The sequence below is a fragment of the Haemaphysalis longicornis genome, unplaced genomic scaffold, assembly GCF_048455015.1.
Source record: "Haemaphysalis longicornis isolate Haplotype H1 unplaced genomic scaffold, Haemaphysalis longicornis Haplotype H1 scaffold_3, whole genome shotgun sequence".
Lineage (NCBI taxonomy): Eukaryota > Metazoa > Arthropoda > Arachnida > Ixodida > Ixodidae > Haemaphysalis > Haemaphysalis longicornis.
The window spans coordinates 79,259,184-79,274,042 of record NW_027526335.1 but is presented as its reverse complement, the minus strand read 5'-3'; the positions used below and the strand labels follow the sequence as shown (position 1 = coordinate 79,274,042).

General features: G+C 44.5%; 1 protein-coding gene across 1 annotated transcript; it reads right to left on the bottom strand.

The window, feature by feature from the left end:
• Window positions 1-553: 553 nt before the first annotated feature.
• On the bottom strand, window positions 554-13,945 carry Wcd (U3 small nucleolar RNA-associated protein 18 homolog wicked; the record flags this gene model as incomplete). The annotated part of the gene is given in 12 exon segments (XM_077703531.1): window positions 554-675; window positions 765-901; window positions 3,501-3,675; window positions 6,116-6,239; window positions 7,497-7,584; window positions 9,034-9,134; window positions 9,961-10,135; window positions 12,692-12,775; window positions 12,859-12,983; window positions 13,183-13,244; window positions 13,468-13,554; window positions 13,623-13,945. Coding segments are annotated over 12 exon segments (1,506 nt in total), but the record flags the coding sequence as incomplete, so codon positions are not given.
• Between the last annotated feature and the right edge of the window lie 914 nt (window positions 13,946-14,859).

Genomic DNA, 14,859 nt, shown 5'->3' with positions numbered 1-14,859 from the left:
CTGGCACATCTGCCTCGACATGATAGGCTTGCACAAAGGCATTATTTTCTTCATCTACTCAAGTGTTGTGCACAACCTTGAACTTGTCACTCCCTTTTTTTTTTTTTTGCTAGCTCTCATTTCTGCACTGCTTAACACATGTCCATATGTTTTCAGTGCATCTTTGCTTCTATCAGAGCCCACTGTGCAGTCTGTGCCCAAAGAGTGGTGAGGACAATTTTCTCCAGAGTGACCACCAAGCTACCAGTATTGCCTGCGCTCTTCTCCAATCCCTCAGATTGTAGCAGAGGAACGGCTTCCAACCGCTTCCAGCACCGCCACATGGACACTCGAGGCAGCTTTTTCCTCCGAGAATGTCGTAACCACTCACACATTCTGATACAATGGCGTGAAGTCTTGGCGTGAAGTCTCAAACAGTGACTAACCTGCATGTTATTGCTTTCTCTTACAAATATTAACCAATAAATGCACATGCTGGCACCCAAAGTGCCTGCATGTGCTTTTGTTTAGTTTCACAGGACAGCATAAATGTGCACGAATAAACCTACACTGATTCAGAAGAATCGCGCAGTGGTCCTTATGTTTATTACAAAAATTTACACATTGATTCTGGAGCAGCGGTACTGCTTGATGCCATCTTGACTGACAGATCAGAAGTTTGAGTAATGCTTGAGCCTGGAATTAAAAAGGTTTAAGAAGCATCAGTAAAAGGGATATGTCATGTCACTCAGTACACATAGGGCAGAAGAGAATACACCTCTCACCTGAAAAGGTGTGCGGTGCCCAAGTTGTTTCCACACATAAAGTAACCACTGTTGGGTGAGATGTCGATTGAGTTCGAATATCTGAAGTCATGCTTCCCAGGGAAGTTGGAGAATACAGTCAGGCTTGGAAAGTGAACCTAGTGGACAAAGGATGAAGCAATTAGTGGATGCAGACACAACCAAACCTCTTAGTTAATGTGCCAGATTAAATTATTTCGTTAAAAAATCTTCTTCATGCAGCTTTTCCCTTTGCTCGCCTAATGAGCCTTTGAGAAGACAAGCACATATTCCCCAAAAAGGAAAAGCTGGCTGGACACATTCTTTTTGTGAAGATAAATACATCACTCAAAAAACCATGGCAATTTATTGCAGACTTTAAACGATTAAGCTTGGTGATAAGAAAAAAAAAAAAAAGATAACCCCTTCCACTCAGAAATAGGGGTGCACGTGGAGCTTGGCCTCAGTGAAAACAAAAACGACCAGAATCGAAATGCAGTGACTGCAAAACAAAAACAAAAAAAATTCTGCCATAATCAAAAGCAACGACTGAAATGGAAATGCGAAACCACTGATCGACCAAAACAAAACCCTTTTACTTCGATAAGCTTTACTTGAACACAAATGTTTGGAATATGTTGTAGATAATTCTCCTGCGATTATCAGAATACCATTCTTCAATGGCTGCCCGCTCGTCCGCTGAGCGAACCATGCATGGCCTACCCATGCCACGCTAGAAGGTGAACTGCCCAATGAGAGCGAGCGACCGCAGCTGCGTTCTGGCGTGATGCAAGCGACGACAACGACGCTGATGGAAGCTCAAACAGGGGCAGAGTCAACACTTCATCCCTTGTCAATCCCCCTTGAGGTGGTACGTGCCAAGCACTTCAAAGGCATCATCATCATCATTAGAGCAGGTGGATAAAGTTGGCTTTGCTGCAAGGTGCGCGAGCTTACGTCCCCACTGACAGCGCAAGTCAGCCAATACAAGCTTCGCTTGAGTTAGGCAAAAAAAGTGGCAACTCCCCAGTCACATCCTTGCATTTCCCTTGAGCCATCACAGAAGCTAGTGACGTGACTGGTGGCCACCAACAAAAGCTACCATTAATAAACATGATTGCGTAATTGAGTGGTGCCCCTGGTGCTTCCACGAGCTCCACCAATGATGTTTCACCATACACGATTTACGATGTCCCAAATTGCAGTTCAAGAAAGCGTATTCTGTTTCTATGGTTCTCACATTTCCCACATTAAAAAGCACCTGCTGCTGCCGTGGGCAGTATACCTATAATCACGGCACTACAACCTGCCAATACAGACTCGCTTCTTTTTCACACTTTAAAGGGGTCAGACAAAACATGTTTGGCTCAGTAGAAAAATTGCTTCGTTAGAATCATACTGTCACCACTTTTAAACCACACTTCACTCAGATAAGCTACATAATGAGCAAAAAGGGAATGGCCATGCGAACTACTAGCTCATTTCCCGCAACAGAACCTATGATGTCATATGCCCAGCTGTGCAATTGGCTGAGGCCGGCAAAAACAAACGCAAATTAGGCAGTGCTTATAAGCTTGTCCAGCGAGTTTTTGCATTTAAATGTAATACATATTCATTTTACAAACGTAAAAATGGTGCGGTAAACAATGAAAGTTGCGAAAATACATTTAAGCATAGAAGTACCGATGCGCACTGCTGTTGGTACTCGACGAACTATCCTTTTTTGTTGGCTGCGCAGCTGTCACCATTTTGGAGTTGTCTTAAACGACACTGGCCGATTGGCGCAAGCGACATTGTTTCACATGACCCTGTTTGTCGAGGATACCCCATGTTTCCCGAAACAATTACTCTCTACAGTAACAAAAACAAGCCAGGTGCAAACGCGGTCAAAAACAAAGCAACGGCAGACAACGGTCCGTGGCTGAGTATGGTAGTGCCATCAGGGAAGACTGATAGCACGCAAGAATGCAGGGCCGAATGATGCAGTGGAAGTTCGTTTGAATATGCGCACTTATGACTTCATGGCAGACGTCACGGAAACACACGATTGAGTGAGAGAATTAAAATTTTGACCTAAATGGATTATTTCTCAGTGAACATGGCATTATTTGCTGCCGGACTAGCACTGGGGGCACAATAAAACATAAAATCTTTCGAATAAAACAAACGTATTTTGTCTGCAAGGCTCCTGTAAGTGCCCTTAAAGGATGTCACACCCACACACCAAGCTAAGGTAAACTGTGGTCCTCTTCCAAACTTCTGTCTGCCAGTGTGAATTTGAGCTATTTGAAGTGCCTCCCAAAGTTGCATCAAAACTAGCAGGCGAAAAACACTAGGAAGGAGCAGAGTTTGTGATCTCAAAATTTATTAAGGCAACCAAAATTTTGATTAAACCGAGTTCAACATAACAAAGTGCCACCACGTCTGCATCACTCGAAACCTCTTAACATCCACTCAGGTCTAAACCGCCCAAAGAGGAGGCTAGACGGCGAGAGAGGCAGGTGAGTGCTTTTGACATTGCAGCAAGTTGAGTTATACCTGTGCTACACGGAATTTTCAAAGCCCTTTCGAAGGCCTTCAAACCAACGGTCTACCGAGTGCCTGTTTGGAAATACATAGGGTGCACTCTAGAGTTCAACTGTCAATTAAACACTGCCATGTAGCACAGGCATTACAGCTCAGGGCAAATTGAGGCTTTTGAAACTGCACATCCGAGTTATCAGAAAGTCTTCCACTTACCATCTTGACCGCATTGGGCTTGAAGGACGAGCTCATAGCCAGGAGTTCTGAAGTACAGTTAAACTTGAGCTGGGTGACTTCAGTGGTGAGGTTCATGATTGCCTTCAAGGGGTCAGGATACCTTGTCTCAAGAAGCTTGCAGGTCTCGTACACGTTCACAACTCCCGTGTCAGACCTGTTGTGTAAAGCACAGAACGCTATTATGCAAAGCATTTTGTGTTCCTTGATTATGCTGTAATTCCATTAACAAAAACCTCTAAAAAACCGGGAAAACTAGTGTGGACGAAATAATGCGGGAATTTGAAACTTTCGACCCTTGGACCACACCGATGTGGATAAACAACTTGAGTGAATGCGGCTGTACCGCTAACACATCTCAGCCTCACAGCTTACATGCACAATTTTAATGGCAATGGGTAAAAAAAAAAAAAAAAAAGAAGAAGAAGACATCCCTTGAAATGGGTACGTCAATTTTCCTGGCCTAACAGTGTTGCCCCTCTTTATGCATTTGTCAATCTGCCCTGTTTATAACACTTCGTCAATTTTGTGGTGTACATGTTAAAGGCAAAGTATTAGCCATTATATATTTTGGAAGTTCTTTTTTTTTTTTTTCTGAAATGAACACACAAAAAATAAGCAGGGTTTACCAGAAAACAATTTGGATGCTGGGGAACAGCCCAGGCACGATGAATCATTCAGTGACAATTTCAAAAGCAAGTTGCTTCCTACATAGAACTTGCGCCCACCTTTGCACCAATGGGGGCCACTACAGCCCTTTGAAAACTTGAAAACTGTGCCCCAAAACTATGAAACCGACAGCAGACTACAAGCGATGTGGCTACGCATGCATGCTGTTCTTATAATTTTTTCACAGTACTGTGGCCAAGTTTGCAACACCACAAATGGAGCTATGCAACAATAATTGAGTCAGATGTTTTAAACTGTGACCTACAGTGCAGACCAATTATAATGTAACCGTTTATGGTGTGGGACTGGCTGCTACGTGGGTTTTTGTGACGACTGGTTTGCCTCCCATAGAAAACAATTCATAAGCACACCGCATAAAACATGGTTGCCCGAAGCACAATACCATATATAGTGTGGTTTTTTGGGAGGTCCGCTGATTAACCAGTGCAGCTGGGGCATTGTTTTAGGGTCAAAAAAAAAGAAGATGGAGTCAGCCAGTTAAAACAGCTGTACTCACAGCTCTCTTCTAACTTAGAAAAAAAAAAAAAAAAAAAGGAGAGAAAGAAAGAAAGAAAGAAACGAAGAAGAAAAAAATACAGGCACCCCTCAGTTTGTGTGACGCATTCGCACTCATGTGATAGCCCCTACTGCACTTGCTCTTGGCACACCTTGGAAGACAGCGATCCGAGCATGCATGGCAAGTTGTTTCCATTAGAACATTGTGCAAATATAAGCAAGTGCCCTTTCTCTTCTTGAACACCTGGAGATACCGAGCTGCCCTTCGGCATCGCAAGGGGTGTGGAAAGTGGGGTGGAAAAAAAAAATCCAGCTTGTGTTATTGCACGTGGTCTCTACTATATTGCTCCCGAGCGAATAATACTGAGAGCACCAGCCTCGAACGACAAGGCAAGATGGAAGCCGGTTTTATTCCACTCAGCGAACTCTTGATGATGATGATTCCTTGATTGTTGGTGATGATGATGATGATGTATCAGTCTCGCCAGCATAAGCCAGGCCCTACCTCCCTGCGGCATCCGTTCTTCTAGATGCTAAGAAATGCAGCTGTGCTCCCTCCACTACAAACACAACATCAGTTAAAGCCGCACTCGCGGTTTGTAAGACCCTGCAGAAGCGTCTGGGTAATTGAAGGGGGGTGGGGGGAAGACACAACGAATACCACGCCTCTTTTTAAAAACGTCCGAAACAACGTGAACTAATGGGATGCAGAGAAGAAGACACACAGACACGGCGCTGTGGGTGTGTCTTCTACTCTGTGTCTCGATCGTTTGCACTGTTTCTATTGTTATAACATTCACCAACCAACCCACTTGTTGGCTGTTCTATCTCTGTTTTTAGGTGGTGTTCGTTTGGGTGATGATAAACAAAGAATGATTGAAAGGTAGGTTGCAATACGGTTAAATTTGTTCATGCTTTGTTTATAGTGCAGTTAGGCACTTGGCACTGCTAACAAGTTGAGATTCAACGGGTTACTACGACACACTCTGCCCTTTTTGTCTTCTAATTTTGCAGGCATGATTGAAACACCCTGTATATATACTGCCACACTACAGACAGCAATTATACCCTGCATACACTACAGGAGTATGTATGAACTGTTTGGAAGGCAGCGACCACAACCATGCAGCCCGAACCATTTTTGAAGGAAGAGAGGCTCTTCTCTTTGGCTCACTTTTGGTTCTGTGTTTTGGACCATCTGCCTCTGCTGTGACAACATGTACAGTACAGCACTGTGCTCCCACTCAGATCCCAATCCGCGGAAAATTCATCACATTGCCGTCTACTATGGAAATACTGCCCTGGCGCTAAGCAGTGCTGAAAAATCAACTGCAAAGGACTGACTGAACAGATGCTATGCACTGGAGCTCCTTTGAGAAACAAACAGCACTGTAATGCAATGCCATACATACCCAGTAGCAAGGTACTGTCCATTTGGTGATGTGGCAAGGGAAAGTCCATCCATGCAGCCATGGTCGACGAAACGATGCTGGCAGCGACGGCTCTTCATGTCCCACACACATACCTCATTGCCACCTATATAGAGGCCAGGGAGGATCCACCGCGTAAGCCTAACACAAACCACTTGCAATAAAATGCAGGGTGCTACGACAGACATTACCCGAGACACTTTAGGACTCTTTTCTGAGTAAATCACTCACTTCTTTACACTCGTGTTTTGCACAAAGGTCGAGCTAAAATAAAATCCTCTTTGTCCATGGGAGGCCTGTCCACAGTGAAAAGTGAATGCACATTGCAGAACGACGACACTGCCTAGCTTATCCAACCCGAAACCCTTGGTGCCGCTACACAGAATGTGGAGTGCTTCATTTTGGTGAAGATATAATTGAATGGATATTTCAGAGCTATTTACCCTCAGCCCTGTAAAAATGCTTGCCCGATACCAGCTCCAACACCCACAAGAACTAAAAGAAGCTTTATTATAGCATACAGGGGGAGACGAGCGTGTGCATATAAGTAGGTATATTGACGGGATCCTAAAGCTTTCACCGACTCTAGTCTGACAAAGTGGCCTGGAAGGAATGCACACCCGACGCGATGCGCATGACCTTAAATGCAAGGCCCAAGGTAGCAGAGTGTTACTGTCCGCGCATGCCCGGAGATGTGCTTGCGCCAGCACAGCCAACCGTCCCACAAAGGAGTGATCGCCCTCTCTTCCCTATAGGCCACGGCACTACTGCACTGCAGTGAGGGGCTCAATGACACGTGGCAACCACTTTGCCCCACGAAGTAGTTCACCAAAGTGGAACAGACCTTATACACGACTTGCACTGCAAACGATCCAAGAAGGCCTCTTGGGACACCAAAGTTCCTTCCTCCTTGCATTTGAAGAGGCTATTTGCCTTCTTTCCACTTCAGACTAGTGCCTTGCAATGTCCTTTTTCAGAGGCTATCAGTGATAAACTTTGCTTTCCTTTCACCGCCCTAACGCCAATGCTGAAAAGAGCAGGCACACCACTGGGTTGCTGGGCTTTTGACGCGGTCTGTGCTGCCCGCCCTTTCGCACGCAAAACAACCTTTTGTATATGTGATCAAGCGCTGCTGCAAGTCGGCATTACAATATACTTTATCACCATGAGTGTGTTCTATCTTTGCCTGTCCTACCAGCTTTTTTTTTCTCTTCAAGAAATTGCAAGTGCAGGGTTCAGCCTTGACCTTACTGGGTAGCAATAATCTGCTGCGACTGTAGCAAGCACCTAATCTAGGATTTAACAGAGTTAACGTATACACTAGGCGTAAATTTCATTAGAGATTTGTCTGTGCACTACTCACCTATAGAGTACATAAGGGAACCATCAGGAGAAAATGCCACAGACTTCACTGGCATGTTCATTTTCAGGGTGTCCAGGCACTCCTTTGACTGTTAGGTAAAAGAGAGAACAAAATGCTTTGCACAGAATGGACATAAGCATGCACTTCCAGCCTGCTTACAATAGCTCGTTTCCTAAACTTACCCAACCACCTCACTATCCCTTATGTGCACAGATGCTAATACTGAGCCAAGCTGTTTTTCTCCCCAAATGTACTACACTGGAGTGAGATTCAGTTGAGTGGACAATAGATGGCAGCACGTGTTTTTTTTTTCGTTTCACTTCCGTGATCCCCACACACATTAAGTACATCATACACGCATGCATTGTCTGCAGACGTACAGGTGTTAAAACATCGTTTTCTTTGCAGGTGATTTTGCAAAGCACAAAAACATCCTCCCTTTAATTTTTGAGTAGAAATTAACCAGTAAAGGAGGAGTTTGCAGCTGCTTGAAAAGAGGTCGCTGTGCTTGAATGCAGGTACAACACTAGGTAACCAAACAATGAAATCCAGGTATTGGTGTAAGGTGTAGTTATAACAAGGTTTAAGTGTCTACAAAAGGTTGCTGCCACCACATGAAGCGACACGAAATTGACCCAGATTGTCTCCAAATCAGCATGTGGGCATATAATAATGTATTACTAAAGTACCAACCGTTAATAGGGTAATAAAATAACGTAAATCTTCAGCAACCACACTTATCACCTTTACTGGATACGAAAATAACAGACTTTCTGGGCAGGTCACCTTGTGCAACGTAAATATGTTATAAAGAGAAATTGCTTGATCAATTAATAAAATGCCAAGCAGTTTTTTTTTACACATTTCAAGAACCCAAGATGGAAACAAGTGAGTCTAATACCCCTGCTACACTAGCGTCCGAATGTCATTTGACTCAAAGGCAAAGTTGTGCTGCTCCATTGGGTTCTGAAATGCCATTCGGCACAAATGGCATTCAAGCCAAATGAGCACCCAGAGAGACATTTGGGGCTCTCAAATGCCATTTCTAGCACTCTCAAGCACACCGTTTCCAAGTCAGCATAAACAAATATGTTACTGGTGTAGTAAAACAAACAAAATATTCTTAAATGTGGGGCTTTGTTTACTTCTTGTTCACTTAAATCGTGATATCAAGATGTAATAATTCCATACTCTCAGCACCAGTGCGAGCAAGTGACAAACCAGTGTTGCCAGACAGCACAAAAAACCTCTATTGTGATTCAAAATTAAGCAAGAACCGTCTCAAAGCTTACGTTATTTATAATTTGATATCATTTTAATGCCAAAGACTGCGCTAAATTTGATTGTTGCATTATTGTGTAAAAACACAACTCGACAGCAGCAGCGCCATGAAGCACAGCGATTTCTGAATGGCATTCAAAGCCCCTTCTTTGAGTCATGTGACATTTGGCTCGAATGACATTCAAACACAAGTGTAGAAGGGGTATTACTCTATAAAGCTAATAAGCATAGCAAAAACTTTGCAACAAAGGCTTACTTTAGTGGACACAAGGTAGATCTCGCCAAAACGCCCGGTGAGCACGACGTGGTGGCCATCAGGTGATGCATAGAACTGCTTGGTGTTGGTGATGTTGAGGCCTGATCAAAAGGCACCAGTAATGACCAGTAAGGACACCAACCAGGTGCCAAGAGGCTCATTCATTTCCATGCATTGCTTGCCATACTCAGTACCAAAACAGTCCAAATTTTTATAGAACGCTTTTTTTTTTACACTGCCAAACTAGGAGATGGATGGCAGAAATTGCAGGAAAGAACTGCACAACAAAACATCGTTTGACAGTAACATGCCAAAAAGCAGCACAATTCAAGCCTAAGAGCAAAGTGCCGCAAGACATGGACGTCTACAACAGGTGTTAATTGACCAGACATAGGGTAAAACCCCCAAGGTGGAGTAAAGTTTCTGTGAAGGAAAATTTGACATCCACCTCAGTGCAACCATACGGGCTACAAAGGAAAGCTGCACACCTTCCTCAGAAACCTCGCAGTTGAAGATCAGGACCAGGACGAATTTTTCTTACACTGTGAAGTTTCTGAGGAACCTGTACAGCTTTCCTTTGTAGCCGTGGCTGCATTGAGGTGGATGTCAAATTTTCCTTTGCAGAACATCTACATGATCTGACATACCTTTCCTACAACTGCTCCATTAAACTAAAAGCCCCGGTACTCAAGCCTTAGCACTTCCTTCTGGCACCTTCTGGCACTACAGATTGAAAACGAGAAACAATATGGCTTGCACAGATTTCCCCCCGTGCATACTGAACTGAGCCTTTTTTTGAGCAGCATGACACCTCTGATAGTTGCAGCAGCAACATCAATGACACCACACAGCGCAAGGTGCTTCAAAGCAAGCCAAGCCAAGCATTACTTCTGGCTGTTTCCAAGCAAGCTGCGACGCAGTGGCTACCTTTGGGGAAGCGGATTTGCGTAGTCTTGCCAGCCATCATGTCGTAGCAGAACATGTGGTCCCTCTGCGAAGAGCCAGCCCAGATTTCCTGGCCGTCCACAGAGAAGTGTGCACAGTGCACGGGAAAGCGGTCAAAATGGACAGCCTGGATCTTGGCGTTGGTCTTCCCGTCGACCTACGTGCACGTGGGAGAGAGAACGTCAAGCCACACACGAATGCCAGCCTGAGTTTGTGCTTAGATTGCAGCTGCAGTAACTTCTGGAGTGATCTCCCTGTGACCTGTGGTTATGGTGGTAGCCCACCACATTTTAAATAAGTTCTGAGAGTTGTATAAAGATCAAAGACTGCACAAAGATAGTGACAGTGTTGCAGACCGTCGCTGAAAGAGACTGCCAAATCTGCAATGTGCCTGCAGCCCTTTCTAACTGGACGTACAATAAACACAAACACCGCTGAGATAAGCTGCTGTTTGCCTTGCCCGTAACAGAACTAGGACATTACAGGAGAAACAAATTTTTTATCTTCAGAACTCTCTGCATGTCTCAATGCCTTTGCAGGAGAAACAAACAAAATTATTCATAGCACTGACCAGTGGCGCAGCCAGAAATATTTTTATTAAAGACGGTAGTCTTTCTTGGGCTAGTTAAATGCAGAAATTTTGGTCTGTCTGATGTCTGTCTGTCTGTGACTCGATTCAGCCACCCGGCCAAAGCGAAACGAAACTGCGCCATAGTCTTATGTACCCACAGCCAAATCTAAATTTCTAAGTCCGGTAATAATGTTAATGCTCATCTACATTGTTGAACAAGAACAAGACATCATGGAAATAAAAGGCAGAAAATCATTACATGAGGGATATCGGCAGTGTTCCTTTATTAAAAAATTTACGGATGCTTGTTTTTTGCAATAGCAAAAAATATATATATATATTACACCAACTGCAGAAAACCATCGCTTGCTGATGCCCGCGCTACCTGGCGGCATTTTAAAAAATCAAACGGCAACAGCAACGAAAGGTTCCACTAGAATAGTTTCACGTTCCGCTTGGGCAACAGGGCAACGGGGTTCTATAAATGCTGTAGTAAGGTGACCCGATTCACGCTCGTCTCTGCCGTACGGCAGCGCTGGCATCGAGGCACCGAGCATCGAGCAGTGGAACGCGGTAAATTTAAATTAACTTGAGCAAACCTCCAGCGTGTTATTTTGGGAGGAACGATACGGGAGAGGAACAGCATGAGAGGTGAGCGGGAAAGAGAAGGGAGGCCTTTACTTGGCAGGGGTGCCAGTCGACTATCGTCTATCTTCGACACTTGCAATGAAAGGAGCAGATACGCGGATTTCGAGAGGTGTCATAAACTGCTGGGAAAAAAAAAAAAAAAAGGATACCTAGCACGCAAACACTTTTTCGTTTTCTTATCTAATTTCTTTACCTTGTTTTTACATACATTAATATACTGATACGGGTTATGAACAGCATGGACCAAACAAACGCTAAGTGTGGAGAGGGCAGAGGGGGGGGAATGCACTGCCCAGGAAATTTCTGGGGGTGTTCTGACACCGAAACACCCCTGCTGGCTATGCCCTTGGCACCAGCCCAAGTTTACTTAGCGTGCACGCATCATCAAAGCCACATTTATTTTTACACAACCAAAGTGCCTAGCAGCATCCAGAAAATGTAGAGAATGTAGAGAACGATATAAAAGATCAAATGCTCATGTCAGAACATAAACTTTACTTGGGCTCAGTGCCTGTTTAGGTAATCAAGTTACCCCCTAACGCAAATACCTTTTCACTAGTCCTTTTTTGAGGAGGGCAATTAATCCCTTGCAAATAGTTATAAAGCATCTAGTGGAATGATAAGTAGCACAACATGAAAGTTTCTAGTTTGCTTACTATGTACTGCAAAATTTTGCAGCGTACACCTGTAACAAAAGCCGCTCCACTCAATGTGAAAGCTGTCGGAAGTGCAGAGCAGTGATTCGCCATAATGGGCGGTGCCGCCGCTATCCGCTCACTGCTGCCATTCCATGCAATTCAAATTTCCCGCCTTCGCAGTGCTCGCGTGCCCCCTGCCCGAAACTGCGCCAGCGGGAGTTCTGTTCTCTTTGTGCTTCTCTCCCCGCACGTGCCGGCGTTGCACTGGCACATTTTGCGTTGACTATCACAAAAATGCATCCTTACGGGCGTCCTTAATTATTTTTCCTCAAATGTGCCTATAGTTTTCTTTGCACTAAACAAAGGGAAGATGTATGACAAGCGCCAGCGTTTCACAAGTTTCAAGCGCTTATGACTATATAAACCGCTTGACTTTCGAAGCCTCTGGGGTACGCCGCGAACAACAGCGTTACTTGGATTGGATATGATTGGCTACACTGAACAAGGTTGACCAGTTTCGCGTAGCTCCTGGAGAGCCGTGCTGCGCAAGCGCGAGGATTGGATTGGATTGGTTTTGGACTGGATGATAAGCAGCAGTAAGCATGATAATCGGCTAATCCTAGACAACCAGGAAAGCTAAGAATAACCAGCTGAGCTTTAGCTCAAGCTACGTATATCCTGGCATAGGCGCTTGGCTTTTGAAGTCTCTGGGTTACGCCGCCGCGGCGAAAGGACCGTGACAGGCTACACCGTAACACCGTGGCGATATGCTTGGTTCCAGCGAGCGAGCGAGCTAGGATGACAAGGCGAGTGCCTAAAGTGCTCTGCACTTAATATTTGAGGAGTATTGACTGACCTGGCAGATAGTCACAGTGCCCGAAAGCCCCGCCGTCAGGGCAACCTGGGAACTTGGGTGGAATTCTACGTTCTTGAGTAAAGTCTGGAAAACATAATAAAGGACGAGTGGTGAGGAACGAGTGCAACTCAAGGTTAACAAATAAGAGAAGTAGCGGTTTTTCGTACCGTTTCTCTTGATTCAAAAGCCAGCGGTGTGCACTTGTGTATTTGCAAGATGTTCGGTGGCAGGTTTGTTGACTTTCCCACAAATTTGGTGGCTTTTCGAAGCAAGTCATCACTGTCTTCGTCGTCTGCAAGCAAGCAAGTGACCAACTGTAACAACTGCACAGCAACCAACCCTGGGCAAGAAAAATTCATGCTCAAGGCAGTGCCAACATTTTCCAAATGTGCAGCGAGCCAAGTGAATCCCTTAAACTTTTTAATGCTTGTTAGAAAGTTTTTCATCTGTTTACAACATAAACAAAGCCAAAAAAATGTGTGGGTTCTTACCTGAACCTTTCTCCGCATCATTCTGCTCTGCCCATTTTGGTACACCCATAATCTTCGTGTACCTGTTGAAAACCAATCAAAACTTTGATTGCAACATTTCCTACGAACAAGCAAGTATATGTTTCCTTTTTGAAAGATCCGGCAATCGAACCAAGAATATCTTCTAACACTGCATTCTTTTTCTACACCGCTAAGGCTCACAGTGCAAGCTTAGTCTCTCAATCACTAAAACGATGAGTGAAACCCGTTTCTAAACACTGTGCAATTATTGCATGACTACCTCACCGTTTCCTCAACTGTTCCGAGTATTCATCCGTTTTTCCACCTGTTTTGTCGGTGGGCAGGTCTGTGTGGCCCTCCTTTTCTTCAATCCTAAAAAACAAAAGAATGAAAATCAGTCAAAGAAACAAGCTCATTCAACACACAACAGTTATTCTTACGGCAAGCCATTGTCATCCTCATCTTGCCACGCAGGTTTCTTCTGGGCTTGATGCGCTGGCAACTCAGGGTCATCATCTTCACTTTCTGAACCATCTTCAGCTGCCTTTTCCTTAGTTGCGTGATCCTTCTTAGCCTGTTGCACTGGCAATTCAGAGTCGTCATCGTCATCTTCACTTTCAGAGTCCTCTTTTGCTGCTTTTCTCTTAGGTGCTGGTTCCTTTTGAGCATCTTGGACTGCTGATTCAGAGTCGTTGTCTTCATCACTTTCAGAGTCCTCTTTGGGTGCCTTTCTTTTGAGTGTTCTTTTCTTCTTCTTTTCAACCTGCGAATAATTGAAGAATCATCTCCAATCAATAACATCTACTATTTTTTGAAAATATATATATATATATTGAAAGAGGACAGAGATTAGAGGGTAACAAGTATATATGTATTCCGTCACTTGTCGAGGGATTAAAGTTGGAAGTTGTGCATTTGTCCTGTTACCCCGTCTGTCTGTCCTAATTTGTTCGTGCAGTATTTGTTTCTTCAAATATTATGAGCCAACTAGCCAGTGACAAAGTCTTACAAAATCTACCAGTGCGTCTTGATTATGCTGCTCAAGCCAAAGTGAGGGTATTCTTTCTGCTATGGTAGGCTGCAGCGGGGGTTTATCCAGAATTCCGATCTGGGGGGGGGGGTATCAAAACCCTCCTGGGGGTGTGTTGGGGGGGCTGTTGGGTGGGGAGGTGTGTATAAATCCCCGGGTAGGGTGCTGGTGGTTGGGGAATCTTTTCTGGAGGGGGTGTGCATAAATCCCTGGGCTGCAGCACAAAAACATATCACTTGTCACTGGAAGAACCCTCCAGAAAATGGTGGGTATTGACGGCTTGATGTTTTTTCAGTCCTGTGACAGGTGGCTGGGAAGAATTTTGATAAGGTGATTGTGATGAAGTGAGTGGCGTGCGACGAGGAACACTGCCAGGTGAAAACGGGGGGGAAATGGGAGCGTTGAGGCATGCAGTGACCAGTTACGGTGTACAGGGTGCATGACGCGCAGCTTGAATAAAAAGTGCTTGCGGCCAGGAGTTCGACTACAAGAGTGAAAAACAAAAACAAAAGTGGGAAAAAAAAAGTTCAAAGCTTGTTTGTACAATCAGCTTCAAGTTGTCTTTCAGTGTCAAGATACGAGGCTATGGCAAGGGATATACCAAGAATGCCGTGTCGTCCTAATTAGCCAGTAATAAATGCTGCTGG